At 41.4% G+C, this 19,729-nt stretch overlaps 3 protein-coding genes across 3 annotated transcripts; 2 read left to right on the top strand and 1 right to left on the bottom strand.

Moving 5' to 3' along the window:
• The first annotated feature begins 1,868 nt into the window (after nucleotides 1-1,868).
• LOC115751449 lies at nucleotides 1,869-7,431 on the top strand. The gene is made up of 5 exons (XM_030689362.2): nucleotides 1,869-3,063; nucleotides 3,306-4,042; nucleotides 4,122-4,211; nucleotides 5,116-5,889; nucleotides 6,924-7,431. The coding sequence occupies exons 1-5, from the start codon at nucleotides 2,961-2,963 to the stop codon at nucleotides 6,987-6,989; spliced, it is 1,770 nt and encodes a 589-aa protein (XP_030545222.1). The 5' UTR covers nucleotides 1,869-2,960; the 3' UTR covers nucleotides 6,990-7,431.
• A 2,169-nt stretch (nucleotides 7,432-9,600) lies between these two features.
• Nucleotides 9,601-12,783, bottom strand: LOC115751454 (transmembrane protein 50 homolog). The gene is made up of 4 exons (XM_030689370.2): nucleotides 12,519-12,783; nucleotides 12,285-12,372; nucleotides 10,024-10,176; nucleotides 9,601-9,660 (listed from the first exon to the last, which is right to left on the bottom strand). The coding sequence occupies exons 1-4, from the start codon at nucleotides 12,649-12,651 to the stop codon at nucleotides 9,627-9,629; spliced, it is 408 nt and encodes a 135-aa protein (XP_030545230.1). The 5' UTR covers nucleotides 12,652-12,783; the 3' UTR covers nucleotides 9,601-9,626.
• A 1,237-nt stretch (nucleotides 12,784-14,020) lies between these two features.
• LOC115751451 (histone acetyltransferase of the MYST family 1-like) lies at nucleotides 14,021-19,729 on the top strand. Its single transcript, XM_030689364.2, has 9 exons — nucleotides 14,021-14,381; nucleotides 15,019-15,107; nucleotides 15,188-15,247; nucleotides 15,666-15,875; nucleotides 16,720-16,788; nucleotides 17,185-17,346; nucleotides 18,053-18,146; nucleotides 18,331-18,473; nucleotides 19,274-19,729. The coding sequence occupies exons 1-9, from the start codon at nucleotides 14,069-14,071 to the stop codon at nucleotides 19,475-19,477; spliced, it is 1,344 nt and encodes a 447-aa protein (XP_030545224.1). The 5' UTR covers nucleotides 14,021-14,068; the 3' UTR covers nucleotides 19,478-19,729.

Raw genomic sequence — 19,729 nt, 5'->3', positions numbered from 1 at the left:
CCCAACACTGTTGAACATGTTGAACACCTCTTTCAGCTCCGCCTCTCCACCACGCTCCCCATCGCCCCCGCAGCAATCGCCGCGGAGGTTGGAACGAAGAAGCGAGAGAGAGAAGGTTGGAATGAAGAAGGGAGAGAGGAGCCCTCGAGGCCCTTGCCTGGTGGCGGCAAGGGTCGGCGGCCCTTGCCTATGACAAGCGAGGGGTGGCTAGCGTCCCTCGTTGTGCCCAACGAGGGTCGGCCTTCGTCGGAAAAAAAGAATAAGGAAAGAAAGAAAAAGAAAATAAGAAAATAAAAATTTATGAAGCAATTCAAAAAATTAGAAAAAAAAATCTATTAATTGTTGGGTCTCTTAAATGGGTTAAGTCCAGAGGATAGAGGCCTCCTAAGTTGGTTGTAAATGGGTTTACAATGGATCCTTTGTTGTGGCCTCTTTATTTTGTAGACTCATTATACTGGCTTGCCAAGTTTATTATGACCCATTTAAATGTTTATGGGTTACTAAATGGATTTTGGACCCATTTTGACAGGTCTAGTCACACTAGACTTTTACTAACAAACCGTGTTATACAATAATTGTATTAGTATCAAAATCGTATCGGCTTATTTTATGTTTACTTTGGTATCTTTCAAGTCATTTATGTATTTCTGAACTCGCCACATAAAAAGTGATTTTCTCTATAAAGGATTATGAGCTAGCTATTTCCTATATGTACATTATTATTTTAAGCAAGTGGGGTTTTTGAAGTACTTTAATAATAGATTTTTGCAAAGTACCAAATATTTGCAGGCAGATACTATTAACAATTTCATTCCATTGTATATGGCTCATTCTCTCAATCTTAGATGCCTATTTAAGGATTATATTCGATGCAACTTTTAATCTTAAAGAAATATGGCCGCAATAATTTTATCACTAATTATCAAGAATTTCATAACATTGGATAAATATGTTATTGGATAATTAAATGGTTTCTTGCGAATTTGATAGGATGGCCTAAGGTTAACACAAGACAAAAAATGTGAATCATGCGCCAACCACCCTAGAGAAATATGTGTGGACAATTCAATTACGTTTGATAAATGAACAAAAACCTCATTGACATCGCCTTAATAGAGGGAAAGTCATACGCTAAATGATTCGATGGCTTGTGCTAAAACAATCTAGGTTAGATCCAGGCACGTTCAAGTTACCACAACTCTTAGATGATTCGATGGCTTGTGCTCAATACTCGGGAATATTATTTGGAAATACCACCAATTCATATAGTTTATGCTCGTATAAAAGGAGATGCGTTACGGAATTAATTAACTGGATCTTATGAAATTCTCGATAGATTTCATAGCAGTTAATGTCGCGGCAGTTACCTTCTTTAGCACTATTCTTAGATGATTCGATAGCTTGTGCTTGATACACGTGGATTTAATATGGAAGTGCCACCGATTTAGAGAGTTTGTGCTCATACAAAAGGAGATGCGTTATGGAATTAATAAATTGGATCTTATGAAATTCTAGATAGATTTCGAAGGAGTTAATGCACCGGAAGTTAACTTCGACGCTTTTATGAGGTTATCAAATGGGGAATCTCCAAAATACAAAACGGAAACGGCATGACTTCGGAGATGCGGCTCGTGCCAATGGAAAGTCGGGTCGGGTTTGAGAGAGAGAGAGAGTGAGATGCAGGGGCGGGAGCAGCTCCTCACGGCACGCGGCGGCGGCGGCGGCGGCGGCGACGGCGACGGCGACATCCCGTCGCCGTGAGGAGCGGGGAGGGTAGAAACCGTCCTTTGCGGCTCTCACGAGGCGTGGTACCCAACCCAACCTCCGACACGCGCAAAGCACGTGCGTCGAGATATAAAACTGAAAATCAAAGCTAGAGAGAGAAAGAGAAAGAGAAGGAGAGAGAAATTGGGTGATTGTCTTCTGCTGTGTGGGAAGAAGAAGAAGAAAGAGAGGGAGAGAGAGAGAGAGAAAGCGAGGCTCTGTCTGTTCTTCATACGTTTCATTCAAAGTGTCGCCCCCCAAAAAAAAAAAAAAAAACTGAACGCCCAAACTTAATATTAGCAATTCACACAATCTCTCTCTCTCTCTCTCTTCTCTGCCCCTGAAAATCGCCACTGTGAAACCCTAATCTTCGTGTCTCTTCTCCGTCCCTTTTGCCGTGCCTCCCTCCCGAATCCTCCCAAGATTGCACGCGCGCTTCCGTTTCGTTGCTGGGACTCGTTGCTCGGATTGAGGACGCCGGTTTCTTGGGCCTCGTGCTCGCGGAGCTTTGGTTTTGTCGCTCCGGAATCGATTGTAGTGGGGGTGGGTTCTTTCTCCTCATCCCTCGGACGGAATTCCTTCGCCGCCGCCGCCTCTTCGAACCCTAGGCGCCGGAAGTTGGTTACGAGCTCCTCCTATCAGGTTCTCGCGTCTTAGGGTTGGGTTGGGGGTGGTTATTCGGGCATTGGACCCGTGCGGAGTTTCTGATTTGAGTGCTCTCATTTGGATTTAATTTTGGGGCAGTCGGAATTCCAAGGCTGCCGCGGAAGTGGCCGCTTGTGGGAATTCGGGTGTGTGCTTTTGCGTAATGAGGGTCGCCTGACCTTGCTTTGTTGTGTGAAATTCGCATTTTCATTGGGAATGGAGGTCTAGAGGGAGTCCGCTTCTCATCATTGTGCTTGTTTAGGGGTAACGTGTCTTCTGATTGTCATTGCCTTCATGCTTGCACTCTGGCTTCGCACTTGCATTGGGATTCTGTTCTTCTGATAGACCTGCCTAGTTAATTGCTGGTGCTTTACTAGTTGGAAGCCGCTAATGGCCCTTTGAGGGGATTGCGACGCGCCATCTTTTGATTAGGAAGAGACGTTCATTTTTCGGATAAGGTTTCTGCGATTCTGAACAGATGGGAAGGGGTGGCGAAGTTTAGTTGTTCGATTTGTGCTCTTAATATTCTCTGAGGATGTGCATTGCTCCCCATGGAAAGAAGTGAACCCACTTTAGTTCCAGAGTGGCTGAGGAATTCTGGCGGCGGAGGTACTTCAGGAGTCAGTAGCTCAGCCAGCCACTCTTCTCATTCAGGTAGTTTGCTCTTGCTAATTCTGCTCCTTTTTAACTTTTGTAATGCCATATTGTTTTGGTCAACAGATCAGTCATTCTGAGATTTGCATTGGCTATAATGCACACCGCATACACAGTTGATACGCACTTGTAGCTGGTATTAGCGCTGCTTTAATTGTGACGATTTTTGTTTATGTGAACTGGAGTGCTGCTTTAATTGTGACGTTTTGTATTCTTGTTAACCGGGTTCCTTTATTATCTAGAACCTCCTTCATCGGGATCTCGTAGGAGAAGTAAAACTTCCAAGGGCGGGAATGACTTTGATGGCCGCCACTCAGCATTAGATCGCACATCTTCACTTAATTTACGGGGGAGTTCTGGTAATAATGGTCTCTTAAAGAATGCGTACAGTAGTTTCAATAGGAGTCACCACGACAGGGAAAGAGGACGGTCGAACTATGATGACTACTGGGACCTTGATGGCTCTGATTCCCTGGGATGTGTCTTAAATAGTCGGATTGAGAAAGATCCATTGAGGCATTCCCATTCCATGATTCCAAGAAGGCATGGTGAACTATTACCCCGTCGTGTGGTTCCAGAGGTAAAAAATGGAAGCAATGATGCACAAAATAACATTGCTAAGAATGGTCCAATTTCTGGGGTTAGTACCATTCACCATGCTGTTTCTGAGAAGGATTTCCCATTGCTTGGAGCTGAAGAAAGGCAAGGAATGGCAGATAAAGGAAGAGCCTCATCACCTGGTTTGCCTTCCAACATCAATTGTTTGCCAGGTGCTAGTTCAGCTTTAGCTAGCAGTGAAGGATGGACATCAGCCCTGGCACAGGTACCGAGCCTCTCTCCTACTAATGGCTTACAATCGTCATCTCATCAACAAAATACAGTTGCTGCTCCGGTATGTGGGACTGCAATGGCAACGACTGGTCTTAAAATGGCTGAAGCTTTAGCACAGGCTCCGCTGCGAGCAAAAACTGCTCCCCAGGTAGGAGCACTTGTTGTGGTATCTTCCAGACTTTTCTATAATTTCCGTGGCAAATCTAATTGTTGCTTCTCTCTTGCAGTTGTCAGTGAAGACACAGAGGCTTGAGGAGTTGGCCATTAAGCAATCAAGGCAGCTTATACCAGTGACCCCGTCTGGTCCTAAGACTTCGGTAAGAAGATTTATGAGCTTGTTCTGCTATCCTGCACCTTCATTTTGGTTTTTCTTTTCCCTTGATGTACGCATCATGTGTTTAAATCAACTACTTGCAGCAACATTCTCCGCCGTGAAAGTTTCTATTATTTCTGCTTGTGAACAACACTGTAACAATGAAGTGATGCTTTTTTCCAGTATGAATGTGAATAATCAAATAGCTAATTGGGCACAGATTGGATTATATGGTTGCATAGAACTGGGATTTGTTTTTGAAGTATAGGATAGTGGAGCTTCCAATGTTTGGGATTGACCAGAGTATCATGTTGCAGCAGTTTTTAAAATTATTTGTTTTGGAGATTTCCGGTGATTTTGGATACATCTTTCTGTTGCGTTCGTGCCTGTGTGTGGTAAACTATAGTTTTATTAGATAATACACTAGACAGTACTTTGGAGTGGTCTTATATGCCTTTTCAGGTTTTTTTTTTTTTAAAGCAATTTGTCTCCTCAAGTAGCTGCTTGGACTACTTTGGATTTCCAGGTTTTCTTTTTTCTTTTTTTCCTGCTTCTTTTTTTCGATATCACAATCTTTGTGGTGTGCTGGGGAATTTGTATCCTTTAATGTGGTCATTTCCAAAAAGCAGTCCTGCATCAAGACATGGTGAGACACGCGAGTTTTTTCCGAATGGCTGCATGATTGCTAGTTGTTTTCCCAGCTTATTCTTGAGCTTGTAGTTCACTTTGTTGCTACTTCATTTATTTTACACAACTAAAACATATGAGTTTTTTTTTTTTTTTTCCGTGTGGAGGATGATGGTGGGGTGCTGTTAAACTGAATGTAGGGTGCTACTTTTGAAGAAACTTTTTTTTTGTCTCTGTCTAGAAAATATGTATGACAATTGTTTATTATATTTTGTTTTAAGGTGCTTAATTCATCTGAAAAATCCAAGTCAAAAGCAGCTGTAAGAAATGGGGAGAGAATTTCTGCTGTCAGGAGTGGGCAACAGCAACTCTCTTTATCTGCTAATCAGCTTCTTCGGGGTGGACATACTAAATTAGATTCACCACAGTCACCTCATGCTGGGAAGTTTTTAGTTCTCAAGCCCACCAGGGAGAATGGTGTTTCTCATGCTCCAAAGGATATGGGAAGTCCAACCAGTGTTAGTGGCAGCAAATCATTAAGCAGCCAGCCGACCGTTGCTAGTTCTGCAGCTCCTGCTCCTTCAAGGAATGCGAACAACCCGACGCATTCCTCTTTGGAAGACAAGTCTGCTGTCTCCTTTCTGAACCCTGCTACAGTTTTGGAGAAGAGACCTTCCTCATCTCATGCACAAAGCCGAAGTGAGTTTTTCAATCTCATTAAAAGGAAAAACTCAACAAAAGGTTCTTCTGTTCTCTTAGAGTCAGGCCCTGTAATCTCATCTCCAAGCAGAGAAAATTCTTGTCAAATGATTGAGCAATCAGTCAATGCCCCTGGAAGTCCTGTTGCTGACAATGGTGGTGAGATATGTAGCAGTGGTGGCAGCTCTTTAGAAGCTCTGAGACTTCCTAATGATGACGATGGTGATATGAGTCTCACAGCGGCAGTTTATCCAAATGAGGAAGAGGTTGCTTTTCTTCGTTCCCTTGGTTGGGATGAGAATGCTGGTGAAGATGAAGGTCTCACAGAAGAGGAGATCAATGCTTTTTATCGAGAGGTAAATTGCTGCCTGCTTACGTGCTGTTAGAATTGGTTTGAATTCTTGATGTCTTGTTATGTTAGCGTGATGATGATTACGTATTCTTCGGTTGCCAGGTAGACCTTCCCAAATGGGAAAATTATTCTTTGTACCTTGCATCTTTGATGTTATTACATGTTACATCTCCATGTTTCCAACTTTTCACTTTTAATCTTGATGTTTCATTTTAACGACAAATGACCTCATCTGTAGCAATAGTTGGATGTCCAAATAAGGTGGCACATGTTTATGGAGATGCATTAGAATAATTGTAAGTACATTTTGCCCTTGTGGCTGCTAAACCCTGTTATGCTATCTCTTCTTACTCACGCATGAAAAGGAAAGAAAGGGAGAAATTGAGCTAGCTGTCATAAGCCCTAATCAGGACCCCCAGATCAGATGCATGCCAAGACCCACCTAAAGTGCTTTCCACTGGTGCCGGCGAGCAAATCGGATACCAGTCGAATTTTCTCCTTTTGGCAGGCATTTTGCCTACTTACCTTTGGTAGTAGTCATGTGTGAAACTTCAATTGGGAGATTTAGAGGATGCATGTATACAGTTGGTGGCATACTGTAGCTGGTTTTGGCTGGAATGGGTTGCTCGTATGCTTTTCTGGGGTGGGTTGATCTGGTTGGACCTTGTAAAATTTTTGTTTCAACTCTTTCTCTCATGAGTAACACAAGCATGTATACTTAGGTGGTGCTTCGGGACTGATGTCCAGAGTGTTCCATGAATACTCACACACAAATGAGGCATGAGAAGAGTTGTGGGTAAATGATAAACAAGATGACGGAGGGGGGCTATGGATATGTCGAATATAGAGGACCTTTGTCATCATTTCATTTTTTTTTCAATTAAACTAAAAGCATCATCTGTTGACGATGTAAATTATAAGTTTCAATAGGAGTTTTACAGAGTGTGAGTGTGCCTACGATTGAGGATTGAGAATTCAATTTTACTTTTCTGGTTTTGGTGGAAATTATTTAACATGTGGATATTATTTGTGGTGCAGTACACAAATCTGGGGCCATCTTCGAATGTGCCGAGGCGTGGAGCCAATCCTCTCGAAACTGTCTGAAACTCGCATAGGTAGTATTGGTGGAGCCTCTGCGGAGATCATTCCATCTGATTCGGGATTCAAAGCTTGATTTACCAGCTCTGGAAGTCCAAATTTTGCTGGCCGGACGGTCCTTTGTTTTTGAAGGGACACCAATCTTGGGGTATGCAGGAGGATAGGTCCTGTGGGGATTTTACAAATAGTTCAATAAGTTGGAGCTTTCATGTTTGCTTGTGGAAAAAGAAAGAGGATCTTAGGGAATTTTGTTTCAGGATAGATAGAGGGTTTACTGTTTCGGAGGAGGTGCTGAGGGAGCTAGCATCTTTTGGGGTATTTCGGTCCTTTATTTTCCTTCCCCTTGAAGAGGGTTCTGATCTTTAGGAAGAAATGCTTCTGGTGTTTCTTTTCATTTTTCGACTGAAAAAGGTAAAAAGAAAAAGGAAGTTCAACATTTTGGTTCCTCTGTTGCTTGCGCAGGTTCATATTGTGAGTTTATCTCCGACTCCAGCGACATAGGCCAAGTAGTATATGTTACCTCGGTTACGAGCCAATTTGGTCTTTCCTCTCTTGAGAATGCACCTTGCCCGTTGAGAGCAGGTTCTAGTCGGGGCATTAGTTCCCAACACGTGCCAATAGCGCGCTCAAAACACAGCTTGTGGGGAGAAACTTGAATTTGACATGGAACAGATATAGTTGACTTGATATTGACATGATTTGACACGAGACTCGTTTGTGTACATGATTTGCCATAGTTCATTTGGGTGTGAAAATAGTTTGATCAAATCAATGAAACTTAATACCGCTCAAACATGCCCATCACACATTGTTTCTATCATATATATAAAATATCTAGTAGGTTTTTCACTAGTTGATAGAGCGGTTTTCGACAGAGAAAGTAAGGATTTCTATTGCAAATATTATCGATGAATAGAGCTTCTCCGCATGCTGTCTTCGTAGTGATTGATGTGTACGATCGAAACCAACTAGATTATAGGATTTTTTACTCCTTTCGATTGTATATTACCTTTCTATAGCTCCGTTTTAGATCGACGTTTCTCTTGAACTGGTAGAATATCCCCAATTGCTAGCTGTCGTACGATGGATTTAGGGGCATTGGCTCGGCCAACAATGTCTTTCTTGTCCTTCCACTTAGGGGACAAAGCAAAGATGCGCTTTTGATCTTGAAGTCGTAAACAGTTAGCGCAATGCCCAAAGGGAAGAGGCCACTGGTTGCAAATAGGACGATGTCTGGGTCAAGCGCCGTAGTAGCAATTGTTCGATTCGGTCGGTTTCTCTGCTCGTTGCCAGTGCAGGCAAAATCTAGCCCGTGATATCTGGACTAACTCCTATCAAGATCGGAGTGCAGACACTTGGCTATCTGCTTCTTCAGTACCCTTAACAAATTTGATTCCATAATCGTTTTAAGTCGACAAGACTGTTGCCTCATGGTAATTGGTGACCTACTCGTGGGATGATTCGACGAGTAATCTACCCCTGATGTGGAAGGACCGCCCACCGGCAACAAAAGTCTCATTTCTAGTGCAGAGCTGACCAAACCACTTTCCTCTCGCCTTCCTTTTCTCATATTTCGACCATGGTTTTTGGTGGATCTCACTAGCTAGACAGGTCGAATCGTGTGTGGACTAGTTCACCCATCACCTGGCCGAATGCCCTGTATTAACGCATTTCTACTTTCTAGTGCAAAGCTTCTCTGTCGTCGGCATAAAAGACGAAGGTTTAATGAAAAGGGAGACGAAATCCTTGACTAGACAATAAGACAAGCTACACATTCCATCTGTTCAATCGAGTCAAGCTGAGGCCTTCTCATCTATGCTTCAGCTCGCTGCTTTTTGCAGGGGACCGCATCAGACGATGAAGTGTCCGCAATGTGGGCTAGCAAACGCATGCTGCTGACCAGCGGCAGGGAGTTCCTCGGAGCCTCTCGACCGCTGTAGAAGAACTTGACCTGGCTGTCCCAACAATACCGAGTGTTGAAGACTAAGGCTAAAATTTGCAACATTACTAATCCCGCCTGTAGTCAGACGTAAAATCACATTTTCGAAAACATTGGAATGGTTAGCGTTATTCTTAGCTTCTTAGCTTAGGCCCAAAAGATTAGGCTGTTTTTGGGGATTCGGCCTAAGCGTTATGGGTAAGGACGTGCCTTCCTCACACCAGGAACTTGATCCCCATTTCAGCCCACTCACGAAAAAGAACATAGAAGAAATTACGCTCTCCTTCAGTTCCAAATTTTCCTACTCGTTGCAGCTGATACTCATTTTCCGATTTGTATTCACAAGAGACATGCTAAGTTTATAATGCACGGCCACAAGCACCGTGCCGGTTATGATGTATCAATGGTTTTGCCTATGATGTATCAATGGTTTTGCAGCAGAAAACCGGTGGCACAGTGGAAATCAAACTCAGTTGAACACTCGCACCGCAAATAGACCTAGTCGAATGGGTTCCCCACAAAAGCTATTGCTTTGAGTTAAACAGCCCCTCCTTTACTTACTCAGAGAACAATAAAACTCAGTTATACAGTATCTTCTCCGCGATGTCGAAGCTTGCTCCCTGCATCCAAATGATCATTTTAGTCACTCTACAGAGTGCTCCATCTCAATATGTTTACAAAGTACATCGCTGCAGATCAAGGCCTCACTCCGAGTGTGATGTCCAATAAATTAGTCCACTGCAAGAAAGCCAATTTTAGTTGAATTAGATTTGCAGTGGTGTACTGCACTTAAATTTAGCAAATAATGATAATATCTTAAGTCACTGATTACTAATAATCATGCGGCCATGTACTACTGTTGTACTCGTATGCGAAGGTTGAATAGAAATTGAATTTTCCATTTGTGAGAGAGACTAAGGCTAAAAGAAGCCCATGTATAGAAAGCTTTGCCTGATCATGAACAGATTCCATGTAAAATTGTGCTTCTTCTTTAATAGAACAAACACCATGCTTATATCATGGATACCACACAATCCAATGAGGCCGAGAGAGAGAACCAATGTATATCAAAGAAAATTCAGTGTCGAATGCATGAGGTACCTGATCAACACAAACACGCATTGCAAGACACCCGCAACTCCTGTCCAGACTGAAGGTGCAGAGGTCTCGAGTGAATCTTGAATTAAAAGGCCCACAGATGCTGCCAGAGAGACAAATGAAACAACATAGGCAAAGAAAAGCCAAAGCTTCAACCTGTTACATTGAGGAGAGAATTATCAATCATTGCCCAAGAGGATCAGCCAGGAACCCCCTCATCTATTTCAACTTGAAGGAGAACATGCAAATGCTACAGCTATTTAAAGCATCAAACGCATGCAAAGTGTCATCCTCAAGGAAAACACAAGCAACTGCAGGCTGGTGAAGTTCAATAGTAACTATTACGACAGCTGCAGAGGGCCAATTTTCAGCCCCATCATTTGGTATCATCGTCATTGGAAGCAGCAGAACATGGTATAGCAAGAATAAAAATTTTAGAGCATAGGATCGTCACCTCAGAATGAGGATCCAATTTTAAGAACAGCACAATGCACCATTCACAATGCTTATAGCAATAAAAGCAATCAGTGACGGGACAGGCATTGGATGCTCAAGCATAAACCACATAATAATACATCCAAAGCAAGTGAATCATGGATATCAATTTAGAGTAATTCCACTGGAAGCCCAGATAGCTGATGTAAAGGGGCATGTCAGCATTCTCTTAAAGGTTACCGAATGTTTTCAAAGCTCACAGCACGGTTTATGTGGTAAATGTGCGATTACTCCAGAAAATGAGGGTGCATCATGCATGGCAGAAATCTGTGGCTCTCTCTCTCTCTCACCGAGCACTTATCTCTTAGGAACCAAATGACTCCAACCGGTCTAGCTACTCATCACAAGAGACGAGGAATAACTGCTCAAAAAAGTATAAAGACAAGATTCCAAGTCGAGAGATTATAAAGTCCAATTTGATTCCACAGGCATGAATGCAACCTAGCATCAATAAATAAATGACTATGTGATTTGATATATAAACACCTTAAACCAATCTTTAGAGCCTGTAAATGGTAACAAGATGGCAGTAGTGACATTTTACACTGCTCTTGTATATTTTTCATCTGCTGATATATGCTCCAAGAAGATCACCAACCTTTGCAAGCCTATACTAACAGCGGAACAAAAGCTCCGTCCACTCTCTTTTAGTATTCAATGTAATGGCTTAGAAAGTCATTCTCATATTGATCAGAAAAAGTTCCCTCTTGTGTTGCTCTTGTATATTTTTCATCTGCTGATATATACTCCACTAAAGCCAACCTTTGCAAACATATACTAACAGCGAAACAAAAGCTCCGTCCACTCTTTAGTATGGCACAGTGACCTCGCTATCCCGATGATCAAAACAGAGAATACACAAGATTGACCACTAAATGGAGCCATTTTTGGTACTTCAACCTGGACTATCCTAAGGTATTTTGAACTTCTTAAATTTAACCTCGTAAACTCCTCCATTATCACAGACAAACACTCTCCAGTCTATATATTTTTTCAAGCAAGTATTGCAAATTCAAAAGACCGATCATCCAGGCAACAGCAGCACTGCACCAAGGAAAAAGAAATTGCTTTTCTTGTATGCTAGTCTCCCAGTAACACTATCTCAAGCATCGCGAGAAGACAAGAACTTTGAAAGAAGCAAGAAAATGGGGGTTGCCTTTCAGTCATGAAAACGAATAAATAGTGCAGCCATGCCTCTTCAAAAAGCCCTAATAGCAAACAACCGACTTGAGATAGGAAGAATAGTGTCGAAAACAGTGACCCTTGGTGACAAAAGCTGCTCTTGCTCTTTAGAAGGTTCTTGTGAACAAGGAAGAAGAGCTACTTCACTCTAGATCGAATGAAACTGGACATTTTTCTTTCACAGCTCTAAAGGGAGGGAAGTCGGCAGTCAATAATCAATAGAGGTCTCAATCATCAAGAAAGTCATGAAAGAGAGAAGATGGTGCTATTCCCCTCTCGTTCCCCTCCTCCCCTTTCAGTCGAGCCGTCAGTCAGCGCCCTTACTCTATTTCTGAGATCCAAAGGTAGCCAAGTAGCATCACGTTCCAGTATCCCACTTGTTGTAGTTCTCAAAAGGACAAAGTTCGATTTTCGGACCTTCTAAAACACTACATACGCACGGACTCTGTCTAAAAGACAATCCTGCAGAGGTTCCAACATTCTCCAACAAGTCTTAATTTCCTTGCAAAAGCTGAAAAGAGTAACTACCACTGAGCGAAATAACACATCGTTGAAGCAAACAAAAGGAGGAACAACAGAAGGCTGACCTCCACTCGCCTTCATCGTAAGGAGAGTAGTCGATATCATCCTTCCTCACGCAATTGAACATCAGCGCAGCGAGAGAAGCAAAGATACCTTCAAAAGGCAAATCAAATCCGTCAATCGCGCGCTCTATGCACACGCACGCGGCGAAAGCAAAGCCCCAAACATCGAAGTCACGAAAGGGAATCAAAATCCCCCGGAAGCTCATACACACATAGAGATGAAGCGAGCACACGTACCGGGGAGATAGTCGACGAAGGAGACTGTGACGGAGCTGCACACGACGGCGTCGACCCAGAACCACCATCCGGCGCCGAAGACGGCGCCGGCGACGCCCGGCCCGAAGATCGCCCACAGTTCGGCCAAATCCATGCGAAGGCTCCGGGGATTTCAGAGATCGAACGCGAAATCGGATTGATTCCAACTTAGGTAAAAGGGAGAGGGAGAGGGAGAGGGGAAGAGAGAAATCGAGATGGTAGCGCTAACGTTTTCAGCACACAAAGACGAACACGAGCTCTGTACAACTTCCCGTCTGGAACTTTACTGCGGGTGATTTTTTTTTTTTTTACTGAGTCTCTTTGTCTTTAATTGGCGAGACCGAGAAAAGTCAAAATTAATTGGGTTTATGATACGATAGGATATCTGAATTTATATTTAGGCGCCGCTTCTTGTTCTGCAGAAAATTAATAATTTAAAAAAACATTTTATATACAACTGATCGCTTATATATCATGCAAAAATGTATAGACAAAAGATACGTTAATCGTCCACGAAAATGTCTAAACTTAAATTGTTATTGGCTATGGCTAATTATTCTCTCTTTTGAGGGGGGAAAAACCCCACGATTGAATACGTTGATAATTAGAGATCAATCTTGCGCAAGTCTCAAAGTCAGGTTAATATTTTGTCCCATGTATATTAAGATGTTTTGGACTTGATTAAAGTCTTTAAGCGGTTTCGTTTGAACTTCGGGACTTAAAATTCGAGAGCACTCCTTAGGATGAGTGGAAAAAAAGTATTTTTTCTCAACTTAAAAGGGAAAATGGTGGGGATGGCAGATTCCACCTCATCTTTGGATGGCTACCGCCGAGTAGGATCGTATAATAACGTCCCGCGCTTGGGATGAATCATAGGAGCTTGGGCTTTTGCATCGTCGACTTGTGCTTCGCATAATATCTTTAAACCGACTTATCGGGGACGTACTATTGATTTTTACATGAAGATGTATATTAAGATGTCCGGGTTTATTTGAGCTTTGCTCGAGCTTAAGTTTGTCCAAGAAGTGTTCTATGCTATTTGGGGATTATATGAAAATTAAGTGTTTGATTATATGGAAATCAAATCTATAATCGATACAAATCGACCCATTCCTTAATCACTAAATAAACCAATTTTACGAACTCAATGCTTGACAATAATGGGGCAATAATTCGACGAGAATGTTTTTTCAATGTTTTATCATCAATGGAATAGTAGACGCTTTTTAATTTTTCACATGATTTTACCAGTCATTTTCCCTTTTAATGAATGGTTAAAAAAGAAACTCTCGAATTATTTCAGCGGGTTGTGTGAAAGTATTGAAATACGGTTTCAAAAGAACATTAAGAAAAGGGGCTTATTTGCAAAGAAACTTACTAGTTGTGGCGTATGTGGAAATATCAGAATTATTAGGGCCTATTAGCAAGTGACCCCAAAAGTGCGAGGGGAAAAGCAGTTCCTAAATTATTTATCCCATTTTCGTCCTCGTCAAGACCCGACCGTGTCGGAGCTCTCTCTCTCAGCCAAACCCATGGGTTCGATTGACCCGCCAAGAGCCGAACAGAACGGCACTGCGTCCGCCGTCGTCGCCGACCCCGACCAGAAGCCCGCCGCAGGAGGCGCCATGCCACCGCCGGCGGCGGTTAAACACTCCAATGGAACCGCGGCGGAGCCCGACGCCCCGACGAAGAGGAGGAGGATGAGCGTGCTTCCTCTCGAGGTGGGCACGCGCGTGATGTGTCGTTGGCGAGACGGGAAGTATCACCCCGTGAAGGTCATCGAGCGACGGAAGTTGAATCCCGGAGATCCTAACGACTACGAGTACTATGTTCATTACACCGAATGTGAGAATTCCCAGTCTCCTCTCCGTTTTTAGGGTTTCTGCTGTGAATTGACGGTTTAATTCCGTGTTTTGAGTTTGATATTCGTGTTTGGAGCACTGTAGCGAGAAACTGTTGTCGTTGAAGGACGAGAGTCGTGGAGCAAAATTAGGGTTTGCTAGTTTAATCTACTTTGATCCTGTTGTATCTAATAATGCTGAAAAAAAGTCGATCCTTGTATTAAGAAGTCCTTTCCAAGGTGCTCAGATAGCGTAGGAGTGACAATTAACGAGGAAATTGTGGCTGTAGCTATGTGACTGCTAGTTAAGAGCAGCGTATGCAATAATGGAGATGAATCATTTTAAGAGAATTCTTTCTCCCGTTATAGTTGGTATGAGTGGTTGTGGATACCGAGGTGGACAACACCTTAAAATTGTGGAAGGAACTGCTTCTTTGTTAAAAGGCTGTGTTAGTCTCGGTTTCTCTTGCATGCCAATCTTATTTTGGAAGAACTATCGAATGAAAATTTAGTAGAAAGGGAATGGAGGACTGACACCTTATGTTTGCGATATTGGAGCCAGCTATTCTAAAAAATTATGGAACTTTGATGCTGCTTGTCTACTTATTGCTTCTTCAGTTTGATTGTTATTCTTTCTGACAGTCAACAGGAGGCTCGATGAATGGGTGAAACTTGAACAGCTTGATCTTGATTCTGTAGAGACTGTTGTAGATGAGAAAGTGGAGGACAAGGTAATGTGTAAGTTTGCTTAAATTGGGAGAGGTTTCCCTTCTGCTTTCACTGACAACCTTAGTTTCCTACGATTTACCAGGTGACGGGATTAAAAATGACACGTCACCAAAAGCGGAAGATTGATGAGACGCATGTAGAGGTAAGCTTGATCTGGCCTTTCTTATCATGTTTCTTTGACATAGGCTTTTTTCTTCCAACTAGGATTGGAAAAGAAAGAAGGTACTGCAGGGCAGCTTGTCCGTATAGATACCCTGCTGCCTTGCTGAAGGGTATATCTGCTGTCAGTAGGGGATATTTTATAATACAACAGGAAAGTCAGTCTATTGTATGTCCAAATGGAGCCTACTTGTACAAACCATAGACTTTATATAGAGTATGTTAAAATAAATAGTGCAACAGAAATGATAGAGACTTGAACATCTGCTTTAATTTATGGAACAAGCAATTGAAGTTAAAAAATTGCATTTGATGGGCTCTTGGCAAATCTGCAATGGGCTTAATACATGGGTAACTACCTCACTATTGGATTGTAATCCAAAGATATTTACAACGAATAGGGGCATGAGGAGCTTGATGCTGCCAGTTTGCGTGAACATGAAGAATTCACCAAAGTGAAGAATATCGCAACCATTGAGCTTGGAAGATACGAGATCGAGACATGGTACTTCTCTCCATTTCCACCAGAATACAATGATTGTTCGAAGCTCTACTTTTGTGAGTTTTGCCTCAATTTCATGAAGCGCAAGGAACAGCTTCAAAGGCACATGGTGAGCATTTATTTGATCGTAGTGCTTCATTTCTGTAACTTTCTTTGCATTTTTGTACCCGAGGTAGTTAAGCAAGGAAGGCCTGATATTGGTTTCGTGTGTGCTGAAAGCATATTTGAGCAAGCACTTCAGAGCTGTAGTTGTTGAATTTGTTTTAATCTGTATGCTATTAGCAATCAAAGGAAAACCTCTTTAATCTGTGCTTGAACTAGTGAGGAGAGTGAAGTAATGTTAGTTATGTGATACTGGGATAAGCAATTAGGTGTACTGGTGGGTGGGGGACAATTGTTTTTAGTTATCAACCTCATTCTCCCTTCTCTCTTTTCCCCTCTCCCTCCTCCTTCCTCCCCTTCCTCTGCTCCCAGCAAAAAGAAATCAGAAATCTTTGAAAAAAGGAAGTAAGAAGAAATAAAAGAAAGAAAAGGATGTCACAAAAAACATAAATAAGGAAAGTGAAAAAAATTAAATATTTGTGCTGGAGCTTTATTGAGGTGACTGCAGTTAGAGGCAGCAGTAATTGTGTATGTGACTGGATTATTGGCTGATTTTTTGGCGTTGCATCGTTTGGAATCTGTTGGTTTCTCAGTTGAATCGACTCTACGGTATGTGTTCAGCTCATTGTTTGGATTGCTTAGTTCTCTTCAGAAGACTACAACGTGTTTAACTTTGTCTTTAATCACTGTCGAAGTGCAAATATCTCCTGGGCCTCTGCTTTTACGTTTTTAATGGATAGGTGTCTTTGCAAGCTTAATCATTCAAAAGTCTACATTTTTGGCTCTCTCTAATTTCCAAGATTAGTGTAACTCTCTGAATGATTTTGTCTCTTCATTTGAACTATTTGCAGAAGAAGTGTGATCTAAAACATCCTCCTGGAGATGAGATATACAGGAGCGGTACATTATCGATGTTTGAGGTGCACAGTCGTTCAATTGTTGGAAATTATCTCAACGTAGTTGTATATGTTTGAGGCATATTATCACCCATCGGATTCTATTGCATTTAGCTTGGCCCCCGTATATTTGTTAATTTTCTTTTGGTTTCTTGAAACATTTTTGCCATAATTTGATTTGTTTGAAAACTTTTTTTTTCCCTTTTGCGGTCATAGTTCTTATGAGAGATATTATTTTCACTATCTTATTGATTGTTTAAAGTCCCCAAGTGCCTTTCATGATAAGTTTTTTGAAGAATGCTTTCTTGTTTAGATGAGATCGTTATTGTAATTCTTCTCTTTCCTGAAATCTTGTCTGTGCATTTTTTGTTTCTTAGTTATGATTACTCACCCTACCTTGAATATATGGTTTCGATGCAGGTTGATGGCAAGAAGAATAAGGTTTACGGGCAGAATCTTTGCTATTTGGCAAAGCTCTTTCTAGATCACAAGACTCTCTATTATGATGTGGATCTTTTTCTATTTTATGTCTTGTGTGAATGTGATGATCGAGGTTGCCACATGGTTGGATATTTCTCCAAGGTACTAGTTATAGTTTAGTCAGCTTATTTAGTACTGCAATGCAACAACATGATGTTTGAAGCTGATTTAAGATTTATGTTACATATCTTTGGATACACTTGACTGTGATGTTAGTTGTATGTAGGATTGCTAATTATTATTTGGATTTTGGTATGTTGGCGCATATGCTGTGAAAAGACTGAGGGTATATTGTGCATCTAATTGCACGTGGTCCTTCCTGTGATTTAAGAATTACTTTAATGCATCTAAAAGCTCCTGTTCTAGTAAAAAGTAGAAATTTAGGTTGTCGGGGTCTCTTGGAGTTGTGATATGTGAGCCTCTTATCAGCTATTTCCTAAATTTCCTTGATGCTGACTTTCTTAATTCATAGTTTCTAACTAACGCTTTCGGGGTATATGAGTGTTGGAAAAATGCTGGACAGAGAATGTTTTTCCAATATTGAAAAGAGAGTTCACTGAAAGGGTACAAAGAGTTTAGTGTCCATGTGCGAAACTAGATACAATAGACACAGTCTATCAAATATGAGAACTCTTAGCAAGCGGTTTCGTGGCGGTCACTAATCAGCATTGATGTTTATCCTCGCTTTTACTTAGCTCACTTGTACGTGTCTTGATTATAAGTGTCATATAGCTTTGAGTTCTGCACTTTTTGGCGTACTGAGCTCGGATTTATTCATAGTGGAATATGACTATGTTTCCATGTTCAGGAGAAGCATTCTGAGGAATCCTACAATTTGGCATGCATCCTCACACTCCCACCATATCAGAGGAAAGGCTATGGAAAGTTCTTAATAGCTTTTTGTAAGTTGTTCTTTTGTTTATGTGCTTTTCATTTCATATATTTTCTTACCTTCTCTTATGGTTCTTTCTATTTGATTGAAAAGAAGGGGGGTTGGGGTGTTGTTAGGGAAAGTTGAGCTTTCAACATTGTTGATTGTGATATTCAGGAATGCTGTTTTAAAATGTAATTTTCTCTGTGGAACAGCATATGAACTTTCCAAAAAAGAAGGTAAAGTCGGCACGCCAGAGAGGCCTCTCTCTGATCTTGGGCTGTTGAGCTACAAAGGATACTGGACAAGGGTTCTCTTGGACATTTTAAAAAAGCATAAAGGAAATATTTCTATCAAGGTAAGGTTCTGTGTACTGGTCAGGGCATTCTTTTACTTAATGTTTGTGTTCATGGAAACATTGTTTGCTTTTGGGATGGAAGATCAATTGTAATCATGAGATGTCACTAGAGAAATGCTACACTTGGAAATTCGTATAGGCACTAGCGCAGGCTTTTCTACAAAATATAATACGACATTACATATAATATAGATTTACTGCTTAGTGTTTAGAGAAACCAGTGTATAAATGAATGTTAAGTGATATTTCATTTTGTTTATATTTTCTAGCAATGTTTTGAATACTCTTTTGTATACCTCAAGTACGTTTGCTTCCTCCACTACTTGAGTCCTTTATAATTTTTCATATACAAAAAAAAAAAAAATGTTAAAGTGAGGAGTTACAAATAAAGATATGAAATAATGAAGATAGTTGAAGAAGGAAAAGATAACTATGTGCTCATTAATGTGAAAGGAGAAAAGAACTCTAATGTTGCCATCTTATCAATTGACCAAAAAAGTGGTGTGGAGTACTAATATTACTCCATGTGCTTCCGTTTTCGTATAATATATAGTTCCACTATGTAGTACGTTTATTTTGCAATTCTCTTATTTTCTTGTTACGGGGATTTCATATTCAAAATTGTCTCTTATTGTCCTTTAAAACTCCTGAAGACGGGGAAAGTAGGTATTAGAGTAGTCGGTTAGTCTTTCCTGCTATTTCATGTAATGTAGGAGCAGCCATTAGGATCTAAGTGACAAAAGCTCCAGTTGGGTGGACTAATAGTCATCAATTCTTCTGTGTTTACCCTGCCTCTGCAGGAGCTCAGTGACATGACGGCGATAAAGGCTGATGATATTTTGAACACCCTTCAGAGCTTAGACTTAATTCAGTATAGAAAAGGGCAGCACGTCATATGTGCCGACCCGAAAGTCTTGGATCGTCATCTGAAAGCTGCTGGACGAGGTGGCCTTGAGGTTGATGTCAGCAAACTGATCTGGACTCCATACAGAGAACAAGGTTGATAATAACTGGCGAGTTAGGATAGGTATTTCCTTTGGCTTGTATCATTACACAGTTTGTACAAAATGCAGTTTTTAGTATCTAAGTCAAATAAGCCCATGTTTCTGAAGTAGCTGACCTCACGGTCTAATACCTCTGGCGTTTGATTTAGTAGTTTTGTGGAATATCATCGACTAGACCGATGGTCGTACTCATTTGTATTCAGTGGGTTTGTCAGTGATCGGCAGGAACCATTGTTTCCTGTTGAATTCCTA

This window comes from Rhodamnia argentea, chromosome 2, assembly GCF_020921035.1.
Source record: "Rhodamnia argentea isolate NSW1041297 chromosome 2, ASM2092103v1, whole genome shotgun sequence".
NCBI classification, from domain to species: Eukaryota; Viridiplantae; Streptophyta; class Magnoliopsida; order Myrtales; family Myrtaceae; genus Rhodamnia; species Rhodamnia argentea.
Note: the sequence above shows the minus strand (reverse complement) of the source record. Positions and strands in the feature narration are given on the sequence as shown.